This window comes from Daucus carota, chromosome 1 (assembly GCF_001625215.2).
Source record: "Daucus carota subsp. sativus chromosome 1, DH1 v3.0, whole genome shotgun sequence".
Classification (NCBI taxonomy): domain Eukaryota; kingdom Viridiplantae; phylum Streptophyta; class Magnoliopsida; order Apiales; family Apiaceae; genus Daucus; species Daucus carota.
Genome location: NC_030381.2, coordinates 5,493,539 through 5,505,569, shown reverse-complemented (window position 1 = coordinate 5,505,569; position 12,031 = coordinate 5,493,539). Strand labels below are relative to the sequence as shown.

The 12,031-nt window shown below is 33.6% G+C and overlaps 2 protein-coding genes across 3 annotated transcripts; both read right to left on the bottom strand.

The window, feature by feature from the left end:
• Positions 1 to 757: 757 nt before the first annotated feature.
• LOC108198036 (uncharacterized) lies at positions 758 to 8,386 on the bottom strand. Of its 2 annotated transcripts, none has more exons than XM_017365819.2 (13): positions 8,237 to 8,386; positions 7,095 to 7,722; positions 6,099 to 6,283; positions 5,469 to 5,549; positions 5,346 to 5,387; positions 5,193 to 5,237; positions 4,283 to 4,369; positions 3,846 to 3,972; positions 3,675 to 3,755; positions 2,504 to 2,626; positions 1,814 to 1,878; positions 1,387 to 1,492; positions 758 to 1,039 (listed from the first exon to the last, which is right to left on the bottom strand). In XM_017365819.2, the coding sequence occupies exons 1-13, from the start codon at positions 8,276 to 8,278 to the stop codon at positions 939 to 941; spliced, it is 1,713 nt and encodes a 570-aa protein (XP_017221308.1). In that variant the 5' UTR covers positions 8,279 to 8,386; the 3' UTR covers positions 758 to 938. The 2 variants fall into 2 exon arrangements, with proteins under 2 accessions (XP_017221308.1, XP_063947332.1); XM_064091262.1 differs by lacking the exon at positions 8,237 to 8,386 and adding an exon at positions 7,974 to 8,074.
• Positions 8,387 to 8,927: 541 nt separating this feature from the next.
• Positions 8,928 to 9,725, bottom strand: LOC135147131 (uncharacterized). Its single transcript, XM_064079979.1, has one exon. It carries the CDS (start codon positions 9,723 to 9,725, stop codon positions 8,928 to 8,930), a length of 798 nt encoding a protein of 265 aa, XP_063936049.1.
• Between the last annotated feature and the right edge of the window lie 2,306 nt (positions 9,726 to 12,031).

Sequence of the window (12,031 nt, the reverse complement as noted above, 5' to 3'; positions counted from 1 at the left end):
TCGTACAAAATTTTGGTTTGGTACTCTCCTCTAAAACTAAAAGTCTACAACATGTAGATAGCTATTAAACAGTTTCATATACTAAAAACATTCTATATTAATATCTTTTTAAATATAATTTATAATTAGTTGAAAAAGATGAAACTACTGTTAATAACATATATTAATATTAAAAAAAAATTATAGATAAATGTATAACTAATTATAAATATACAATTTTGAATATCTTTTGTCTAAAATACATATAAATAATTAGAGACGCTACTTTTTAATTATAACGTATTCTACTCGAAATTTAACTCTAACGTGTTCTATTTCATTACAAACACGAACCATTACGTAACATATGAAGATATATGAAATATGAAAATTTTGATTTAAAATTAATTGAATAATAAACTATCACATATTAATATCAGAAAAATAATTATAGATAGATAATAATTTGTGAAAGCTAAATTTCCATTAGAATATATAATCAGTTGATTAATATAATTTAACTAAAATCCAAATTATTAATACTAAAATACTAATAAAATGGTGTTGAGATTTAAATTATAATTAATAAATTACGAGTTATATATGCGCCCGTGCTTTGCACGGGTTAAAGGCTAGTAAATAATTAATAAGTCAAAATTAACTAAAGAGACATTTTAAACTATTAACTTACAGTATTAAGTCGCCTTAAACATAAGTCACAAATTTAAACTCACATGTGGCCTCTTAGCACCTTAAATACTATTGTTTTGGGAACTGCTCAGTAGTCATTAGAAACTCATTCGCACTATATATAATGTTGTTATACACAAAGATTTAAAAAAATTAACAAACATTGTTGCTTCCTTAAATATCATGAATCAAAAGCTTTTATTTTCGTTCAACAGCCTATTGCATAAATGATCCAAAGAGAAGTTTTGTGGTAGTTGATAATTCTAACATCAGCGTCTCACCAATTTACCAAATTCTTCTAGCAGCCGCTCAATGGTCCTCCTTGAAGTAACCTTGTCGATCCCAAATGCTCTCATCTCGCCTAGCAGACCTGAAGCCACCAGCATTGTAGTTACTTATTTGATTTTTCACATACTAAGCTAATAGTAGTCAGCTAATTAGTTGGCTGTTCATATAAGACATTAATAGTAAAACAATATTTGATATGAATAGCTAATTTGCCTGCAAATTAACCTATACCGTCTACTCTAAATGTCTAAAATGGTAATAAAGTTAAGCTTATATGGAGGTACAGTGCAACATTCAATCAAATATTGTTGGTCCGTTAGTCCTCTGACTTCCCAAGGGATAGTTTTTTGTCAAAGTTTAATAACCGGAAACAATCACAAAGTACAACATAGTAGCAGTAGAAAATTTTAAAGCAGAAAATGATCAAACCTGGCTGTTGCATTTCTTTAAGGGGCAGCTGGGAGGCATTTGAGTTAAAAAATTGAAGAAGGTTTTTCATAAGTTCAGAGGATTCAGCAGAAACCAGGATCTCTCTCTATAACACAAGAATTGACATGTCAGAGACATGTAAGCAAAATTTCACGATTTCTCTCTATAACACAAAAATTGACATATCAGAGAGATCAAGATTCATTACAAATAAGCAAAATTTCACTCATGATTTTACTGGATCAAGTGCTTTTCATTTTCAGACAAGGCCTCTGTCATTTTTCTATATAAGATTCTGAAGTTAACTTTAAGATACAACATTAATATATTTTCCTCTGAAATTTTCAACAAATTTTTGCAAAATCAAAATCAACAATTTCCGGAGATAGATTTAATATAACTAGATATAATTATATGCAAGTCTAACCTTGAAGTTCTTCTGGGAATCATAATAGCCAGAAACGATCACAAACAGGCGAAGTTTCTCCACCTCTACATATTAAAACCAGAGGCGTTACTTATTCAATAAGAAGAAGCTAATCATCATTCAAATCTACCAAATTTACAATCTTATGCATAATCAGTTATGCACCAGATTATTATATAAATGTAATATAATTATTCTCTTAAAGCACACAAGAAAAAGACCAGGCAGAACCACTTTTCCCTGCCATAGTCACGTCTAAATGTCTAGTATTGAATAACCTTTTGTGAACATTGCAAATGTACAAGCTAGTAGTAACACAACTTAGAAAGTACATATCTGAAACATTTGGAGATGGAGCTCAGAATATAGGCAAATTGATGTTTGATGTATGTGTTATTTACTAGAACACTAGGAAGTGAATAAAAGGCTTGAAGTGATTGTAGGAAAATCCAGAGGATAGTAGCAAAGTGATATAAACCAAAGAATTCATGTATGCAAAAACCAAGGAAATGGCTCTCAGTAAGTTATCATATTACATTAGCTTGAAACGAAAACTAAACGGGGGTGAAGCTTTCAACTAAGATATGATAACGGATATGAAATTGTTATATCCCCCCGTAGGCCGTAAATGATTCAAATTTGCAACATATCTATGAAATTTGAAAAAGATTGAACTTGGAAGATACTCACGTTGAAACTGCATAATTTCTTCTGCTGAAGTTTCATCATGTGCCAAAAGTTGCGCGATTGATATTCCAATCGAAGTCAACCCCACATATGATAACATTTCTGCTGCAACATTGTCCGACTTTCCTGTTGACAAAAGTTTGAAGCTAGGTTACCTGAACAGGGTAGGAAGCAGCATGTATCTGATGTATCTTGCAGTGAAATGCACAATCATCGAAATAGTGTAACATAAGTAGATAACTAGCTACAAAACCAGATAAGATGTCTATCAGTAAACTTCAGTAATAATTTGCCTGAGTGTCAGAAATGCAAGTGCCCCTAATACCTGGGTTAAACTAACCTATACTAAACAGACTAAAAGGGGGAATGTGTTTTATAGCTATAAGCGTTTAGCCCTTACTAACAAGCTTATAGTTTTTAGTAAAACTATTCCATCTTGTTACTCCCATGTGTTTTTCTACTATAGATCTCGCTAGATACTCAACCATCCAAGTCCTTACTCCAGTTGACAACACAGTCTTGAATATCACCAACCGCCTTTCCAGATAGATTTAAAGATACATTGACATCGATAATATTAATTATCAAGTGATTCAAGATGGTAATGGTTCAACCTATTTTAATATTTAACTTTCTCATGCATACTCTTCTCTGTAATATCTACCACCACCACTTTACCTTGCCATTACATTATTGTGGATGCAGTTGCCAGAAATTATAGTTGATGAAAAATTGGATTAGGAGAAAATCAGGAGGAATCTTTTTTACTCAAAGGTGAAGATGATGAGAAGCGCAAATGAATGTATAATTAACATGTGGATATGAATGTAATATAATATGTTGTTTTAAGGATATTTTGATTTTGATGACAGTTTCCGAGTCAAATCGAGAATTCTATTTCCACGAGAATGTATTAAATTCTGTTCACGCAGGAACGGCAGACAGGTTGAATGACTAATCTTAAAGCCTACAAATGCATAACATAATATAGTAAGACTTTTTGGTTATTTGCATTGTATTCAAGATACGCTCATAATTTTAATTTAATCTTTTATGGTTAGTTTCATGTTCATATGTTACCATCAATTCTTATATTTGGAAGGAATGTGATCTTACTCTGATACAAAAGCCAGCTACATGTAAGAGATAAAAAGATAAAATATTACATCCTTACCTATCCTTGTCCACTTTTTGAAATCTTTGCGTAAGATATGTCCTACTTTTAGATCAGTTACATCATACATTTTATACTTCACTGCAGAACAAAGATGTTAAATTCAGATATGAAATATATTTGGAAAAAGAATATTAGCTAATACAGTGAGATTGAAGTTGAGGAGCATACAAATTTGATGGAGACCAGTGCATCCAAAACGGCCAGCTCCATTAATCAGTAAGGTTGCCATGTACCTATCTTTGTCGGTACAACGAGGGCTAGACATATTTCGGGTATCCAAGAGAATACCTGCAAGCTGCATGCTTATATTTTTAATAAAAAAAAGAAATTGACAAGACATAGTAATCAGTCTAGGGAGGATATGACAGTAAAAGTGCATATGTGCATTAGTATTGTCAAAGCGGGAAGTAGGGAAATATATTATATATGCAATTAAAAGGTTCATATTATAGTCTCAAAAGTGGCTTACAAAGTTGTCACGCCAGTTTAATCTACTACTTATAACATAACAGAAGCAGAGCTTGAGTTTTTGTACTTCTAGTTATTACTAATATTGATAAAACTGAACAAGGTCTTCAGAAAACAGTATATAGAAGTAGCAATACCAGCAGCCGACTGAATCCCCTCCCAGCCAATATCTCAGGTGAGTTATGCACAAATTTTTCAGCAATCACTGTACAGCATGAGCAGTCCTGCAACGGAATGTTAGCATGTTTATAAGACACCGAAGGAGCAACCTTGATGTATATATGACCAGTGTTTTTATCAGGATAAGATGGACAAAAACTTGACAGAGAAAAAGGGTCGTGGAGTGTTAACAATAAGGAAGGATGAAGAACAAAACAAAATGTATCATGCTGAAAGCCATGCATGAAGGCCTTACAATCTTATGGATTAATATTTTGTACTATACTTAGGCAAAAGTGAAGTGAGGGGAAGGCAAAATTGGTATTGTCCTGTAAATCTCCTTATGTAACTAATCATCTGAAAAGAGTTCCAGAGAAGGGTGCTCTAATTTAAAGATACATGAATAATATTCTTCTATATATGGAAATATTTTTAATTTCTCCTAATCGACACTGAGCAATACACAACTTTTCCAGTTGTATTAATTTAATAATTTGATGTTCTATAAAGCTTAAAATGGAAAAGTAAGATGTCAAACTTGAGTGGGGAAAGTTGTGGGAAAATAAGGTCTGCACCATTTTGCGGTGAAGAATTTGCTTAAAAATCTTAATTTTCAAACTTATATTATGGAAAAATATACTAGCCTACGGGCTGCAGTTCATTCGATATGTCGTTTTATCTACGGCCTTTCATGCTGCTGCAGTGCTAGATCAATTTATACCTAGAAATATGCGACCAGAAGGAAGAACGCAAATCTCCTCCAATTAACGGTAAATAGGAGATATTACATTCAATATACTTCAAAAGAACTAGAAATGAGAAAGTAACTTTGAGCCCGGAGTGAAAATTATAGAAAGCCAGAGTACTATCAAACTGAAAGTACAGTACCTCTCCGACAGTGACATTATCAACCCAACGGTATGCTGAATCACCCTGTAAAATAAAACAAAAATCATTACACAAGCTTTTAGTATTTAAGACGGATGCTTGAAGTAGATACTAGTAAGATGAGTGCATCAACTGCTGCCATGTACTGTATACCTTTTTGCAATTGAAAATCTCTACAAGGGCACCTTTTAACGCCTGTTCCAACAATTCAAAGGCAGCAACTAATTACAAGTGACTCTTAAGTGGCTAGCAAGAAAAACATTAATAATATCTCACCTCTTGCTTTTCTGGAAGATTGTCTCCGTTCAGGAAAACTAGCTTGAGGCTCCCAAATAAATCATAATATGAGAGGTCAATCTGTTTAGCGTTCCAACAAAAATAAAAGTATTTTTAGGATGCAGGGATTACAGATTGTTAGCAGAATAAGAATTTAATTTTCCAAACTAAAGGGTTGTATACTTGTATTACAGAAACATCCTAACCTGCAACAAGGATTAAAAATAGCATCTGTTAATGCATGAGATGACAAAGTGAACTGGCGCAGAAAACAACAAGTCTATCTTTAATTGTGTGGTTAGATGAAGCATTTCAACAAGGGATCTAACATTGTCAAACCTCAGACTGAAAATTCATTTGTGGAAAGAATTACAATGTAATCAGTTATTAAAGAATATATAATTGTGACAAAAGCTTTATAATCCCCAAGGATAAACTGACACATTCTTCCCGAAATTATTTACACCATATTTTGATGTGCTGTGTTCTGTTGGTGTATTCAGAAAAATGCAAAAATTTTAAGTTCTTTTGATATGTACAGTTGTTTGACCAGATATGCATCAGGATAAAGAATAAGCAGACAAGGAACTATTTTTCAGGTAGAATTTCCTGAAGTCAAGCAGAACATACCTCATCAATGAAAATCAATTGTGAGTGGTCCACATTACATGTCTCAAGAAGCCATTTTAACTCAGCATGAGAGTTCAAGTCTGCCCTTTTCATGTTTATAACAGGAACAGTGCAGAATTGGTCGTTCTTAAGTGATGAATGCAAGTAAAAGGAATACATGATAGTTGAAACAACAGATCCGACATCTGCATAAATAAAAAATCCATATTTATTAGATGCATATTTACTGGAAAACTAATTCACAACTTCTTAACAAAGTAGAAGATACAAATTTCTTAGATTCTGTATAATTATTTTTGTTCAAGAAAATTATGTATATGGAGCTGGGACTGAGTTTTCTGGTTGTAGCAGACCTGTTGATTGCCACATGAGACAAACATCAATTATCATTTCCCAGACTTCTATTTCTGTATATTTTCTTTGAGCATTTAAATTCTTAAACATATCAAACAGCTTCGGTAAACATTCCACATGCTTCTTTCAGAATAATGTTGGAGCCAGTCCAATGCATATCCATACTTGGTTCTATATCCTAAATATAGAGCCAAATTTACAAAACACACCACTCCAGTGCACTAACAGTTAACTGGTTTTATAAGTATAGTTGTGCACTGGATTGAACATATTGTAAACTTCGCATGATCTGAGCACATCAAGATGTCTACAATAGTGTAAAAGCTTTCAAATTCCTAAAAGATCAATTAAGCACACTTATTTTTGCTATCTGATCTGGTTAATAATGTTACTCATTTAGAAAGAATTTCTAGAACAGTATGTAACACACCTGCAATTTTTTAATAAGAGGCAGAGATTAAAGTTCAGACACACACTATCTTAAATTTGAACTATGTACAAGTGCAGGTTTTTACTCAAAATATATGCGTTTTTAAATAAAGAACTGAAGTAAAAAGGAACTAATAATGACAAACAGATACAGGAAACAAACAACGAGAGAAACCATTTAAATTGTCAAAGAAATTTGTAAATTGGTATTACCGCAAGCATCCTGTCCGAGTACAGCATGCAAGAATTTTCCAGGTACACCGGCACTGACATCATCCTTGCAAGCTTTCAAATACGTATTTATCAACTGAATGCCTTTGCACAATTCCACAACTTCCATTTGTGGTGAATGGCCACTATAGAAGGATGCTGCAGATGGAGGCAATGGAATTTTGGAGAGTTTTGTGCTTTCAAAATTCATGCTAAATGATCTTTCAGTTGTAGGTGATGCCATGCTAGTTCGAGTGTAAGACTCATCATTGGAGGCCCTTGGACTAAAATTTCCAAACTCGTCTTCTTCCCCAAGGTCGATACTTAATTCTGACTGAATTTTTACGGATGCAGAAGTTCTCTTGGAATCCTTCGACCATCTCCCAGATGAAGATCGTGGATAAGGTTCCAATATAATATCGGACAGTGAATCTTTGATTGGACCAGAAGCAGCACTTTCGGAAAAATCAGTAAGGGTCTTTTTGGATTTAATGTCACTGATTTCTGATACTGACCGTGAAATGCTCTGTTTACTATTTCTTCCTAGAAAGTTGAAGAGAGTGCCTCGATTAGCATTGCTTTTTCTCATCCCGTCGAAAAGGGGGTGATCACGAGATCGAATATATCGTTCCTGCAAAAAATATTAAAAGTTGAATTCATAAAAAATATAATCACTGATAATCCTGAAAAAAAGAACATTATGTGAAGCTGCCAAAATGTGCATCAAAACTCTAAAACCCCACAAATTTCGCAATTATATGTGTTATCTATATATTATACTATCTTAAGTTTACTGAATTCCAAGTTGGACATAAAAACTCAAAGTACAATCTCATAAGAAAAAATGATATGATCCTAGTAAACTCGTAACCCAACACTTACACCTTGAGGTTTTCGGACAACTGATCCTATTTATTATCCAAATGAGTTACTTTGGCTTGTAATTACATAGTACTAATAACCAAACACAAATACTTTACTTTGCTTCAAACCACACAAAGTAAAAGGTAAACAGACGGTTTCTTGGTCCAATAATATCTCTCACGCTACTTTTACGAGAAGTCGAGAATTCTAAACATACCAACTAATACCAACAAACATGCATGCAAAGAATATAATGAAAAGCAAAGAAAAGTTTGGGGTACCTGAGGAGGAGGAGGCAATGGAATGGAGGGTAACGAGTCCATGGTGAGAGATGATGGGCATAATAGAGAAGGAGAAAAGTAAGAGTCGGCATAGCTAATAAGAAACAAACACTAAACAGTTTATTCCTGTTGTTGCACCTTTTTCTTGTTATTGTTTTAATTGTTCATTCCGCCATTAAGCTCTTTGTCTTCATCTCCTTGCCAATTTCGTACCCCCATTTTAAACAGGCGTACGGTATTTTATTAATATTAAATACTTTAAAATCCATCGGATCTTCACAAATCACAAGTGAGTAGTTTCATCATGATTCATGATAGTCACGGAGGTTTCGTTGAAATCGGGGTTTACTCCTCTAATATTTGATTTCTAAAAACGGATATACTCCCGCCGTCTCTGTCCTGGATTATAAACCAAACCAAACCAAACATACTCATTATATCCCGCTTAGAGCAGGGTCTGAGGAGGGTAAGATGTACGCAGCCTTGCCCCTACCCTTAAAGTAGAGAGGCTGTTTCCGTGAAGACCCCCGGCTTAGTGCACAACAAATAAAATAGTGTGTGCTATAATAAGAATAGAATACCTTAGCCCATGGCCTTCTTCACATGGGACTTACCCAAACATTTTTAATTGGCGCTAATGCATCTGGTAATGACTCAGCTGAACCCTCCCTTAAAACATACACCATAACCCTCATAATCTCTGTGAGCCACGAGACCTAGTCTCAACTACTCTAATACGCCGTCTCCAATCATTCTTATCTACTGTTATATCACCTGTGAGATTTAAGGATCCCATGTCCAAACTTAATTGATCAGCCCATGTCCGCCGAGGCCGACCCCTCTTTCTCTTACCCCGAACTGATATGTGTTCTACTCTCCTAACCGGTGCTGAGTTACATTTACGCCGAACATGTCCATACCAACGTAAACGTCCCTCCCTTATCTTCTTAGAGATAGACTCAACACCCAAAAGACGTCGAAAAGTATCATTCGGTATATGATCTGTCATGGTGTTACCACAGGTCCAACGCAACATACGCATTTCCGCTGTCTCTAGCCTACGCTCCTGAGCCTTTCTCAATGGCCAGCACTCGGAACCATATAATAATGATGGTCTGATTGCTACACGATAGAATTTACCCTTCAACTTCAAAGGTACATTCTTATCACACAACACCCCTGTAGCAGCCCGCCAACGGAGCCATCCTGTAGAAATACGATGTGTAACATCCGCAGAAATATCACCATTACTCTGAATAATAGAACCCAAGTATTTAAATGTATTAGTTTGTGGTACACGAGCCTCCGCAATACATACAGCAACATCCGCCTCATGAATCTCCTCACTGAAATTGGCCCAGAGATACTCGGTTTTAGAACGGCTCAGACGCAATCCATAACCCTCCAATGATATACGCCACTGTTCCAATTTCACATTAACCTCACTTCGAGACTCGGCGATTAACACAATATCATCAGCAAAAAGCATACACCAAGGCACCGGAGCTTGAATGTCACGGGTAATCACATCCAAAACAATTATATAGGTCTGAATTTGAGTGCGATCGTAGTTTCATAATTTATTTTTATTTTTTTCTTCAATGAATAATATAATTTATAAAATTTTATATTTTTAAAATAAATTATCGAATAATTTATAAAAATCTTAAATTATGTGTCAAGTTATGTTAAAAAAGTGTTCAAAATTGAGTGAAACGGAGGAAAACTACTTTACAAAACAATATAATAGAAATCAATCAAAAATGTAATTGAAAAGAATAATTGTAACCTTTTCTCAAGAAACAAGTATTCGGTAGCTTACCCGTATATTTATGAATATTTTCAGAAAAATATATAATCACAAATAAATTTAAACAATAGTGTTTGTAATATAAGTTATTAAATTTAAACAATAGTGTTTGTAGTATAAGTTAATAAATAAATAGATGTTACTGCATATTTAATAATGATTATTAATACATAAAAAGTAAACAAATCAGTATTTTAAATTTTTGATAAATCGAAATTATTTAGTATTAGTTTATTGAATCATGTCGTCTAATACAATAACTCAGAGGGGTGTATTGGATTGGGATTTTAAAACATTTTTTTGCATTCATAAAATCCGAGGGTATTCAATTGGGATTGTTTGAAATCCATTAAAATCTTGAGGTATTCAATTGAGATTTTAAATTATGCTACAAAATCTGGTGGTATTCAATTGGGATTTTAAATTATGCTTTAAAATCCGATGGTATTCAATTGGGATTGTTTAAAATCCATTAAAATCTGATGGTATTCAAATGCTGATGGATTTTTTTTCATTTCATAAAATGATGGATTTTGTGGCATTCTTCAGTGTATTTTAAGTTTTTTGAAATCCCATCAAAATCAATGGGATTTTGAAGCATTGTACCTAAATCCCATCAACTCTACGACATTTTATCAAGAATCCGCATAAAATCAAAATCCCATACAATCCATTAAAATCCATAGACTAAAAACAATCTATTAAAATCCCAATCGAATACACCCCCTTCAATTTCAGTGATTTCATTTTCTGATTGCAACTTAAAGGCCTGTCAATATTGACATTTTGAAAATGTACGTTTTTTTTTTTTTTGATAATGAGAATAAATCTCAACGAATATGACTCGGCAATTAACCGTGATAATTCTTTCATTCAAGAAAGCTTATTATCTAACCGTCGGACATGCAAGATGACCGGGGAAATTTAGACAATAAAACTTTAATGTCCGAAAAGAAAACCGGTTTTCTTCCAAGAATCCTGAAAATAGAATAAGGAAAACACGCGCAATAATTCTTGGGCCTTATCGCCGATGGCCTTGTGTGAAGCCTGTGATAGTTCTACATACAAACAATTTCAGAAACTGTTGGGCTTTTTGGAGAGCCCAAATAAGGTTAAAATTAAGGATTGTTTTTTCTTTATACTCTGTCTGTCTTTCTGGATTTGTTACGGTTTCCTCTTTTAGATGTTGCACTCATTTTTTTACATTACAAAACTTTCCTATAATAGCTAATGGATCCCATCATTATCCCATTTTTCTTCCTTTTCACACTATTTTTACTCTACTATCTCTCTTTTATATATTAAAAATCAATGTGTCCCACCACTTCACCCACTTTTCTTTCGCTTTTCCACTACTTTATACATATTTCTTAACTTCCGTGCCCAAATTCAATGTAAAAAATTGAGGGGAGGGAGGGAGTATATTCACAAAAGATTATTTTAACTCTTTTAGATTGATGCACTCAATTTACGTCATCAAATATTGTTTACAAATTTAAAATCGAATATCTTTAAATTTCATGAATGCAAAAAAATGTTTTAAAATTCCAATCCAATACGGCCCTCCTAAGTTGCATGATAGTTGTTTGCCATTATCATCCCAAGCTTGTTAATTACCAACGTATGTAATCAGTAGTTATGATTAAGATAGTCCTAATTAAAGCGTAATACATGGGATTAAGCTAAAACACAATGATGAAGTTGGGTACACAAACAAGTCCAGGCGCTTCTTCCATCAACCTTTTTTTTATTCTATGTTTGTGTCGTCAAACTTTCATCATTTCATCTGGTCAACATTGACTGTCTTTTTGTAAAGCAGAGAATATAATCGTAACAAGTACTCCCATTCATATACTCTATTCAACTGTTGCACACTTGCATGCTTGTAAGATTTTCGGGTTGTTTTCATGTTTCACAGGAGAATCTAGGCAGCTGGCTAGTACAAGTTAGTAATTGGCCGACGAGAGAGCTGATCAGATATTCTT

Coding starts and splice junctions, on each gene's coding strand:
- LOC108198036 (XM_017365819.2), bottom strand. CDS start 8,278: ATGGACTCGTTACCCTCCATTCCATTGCCTCCTCCTCCTCAG. Junction 5,388..5,468: donor ATCTTCCAGAAAAGCAAGAG/GTGAGATATTAT, acceptor TTGTTGGAACAG/GCGTTAAAAGGTGCCCTTGT. Junction 4,370..5,192: donor ATAATGTCACTGTCGGAGAG/GTACTGTACTTT, acceptor ATTCCGTTGCAG/GACTGCTCATGCTGTACAGT.
- LOC135147131 (XM_064079979.1), bottom strand. CDS start 9,725: ATGCTTTTTGCTGATGATATTGTGTTAATCGCCGAGTCTCGAAGTGAG.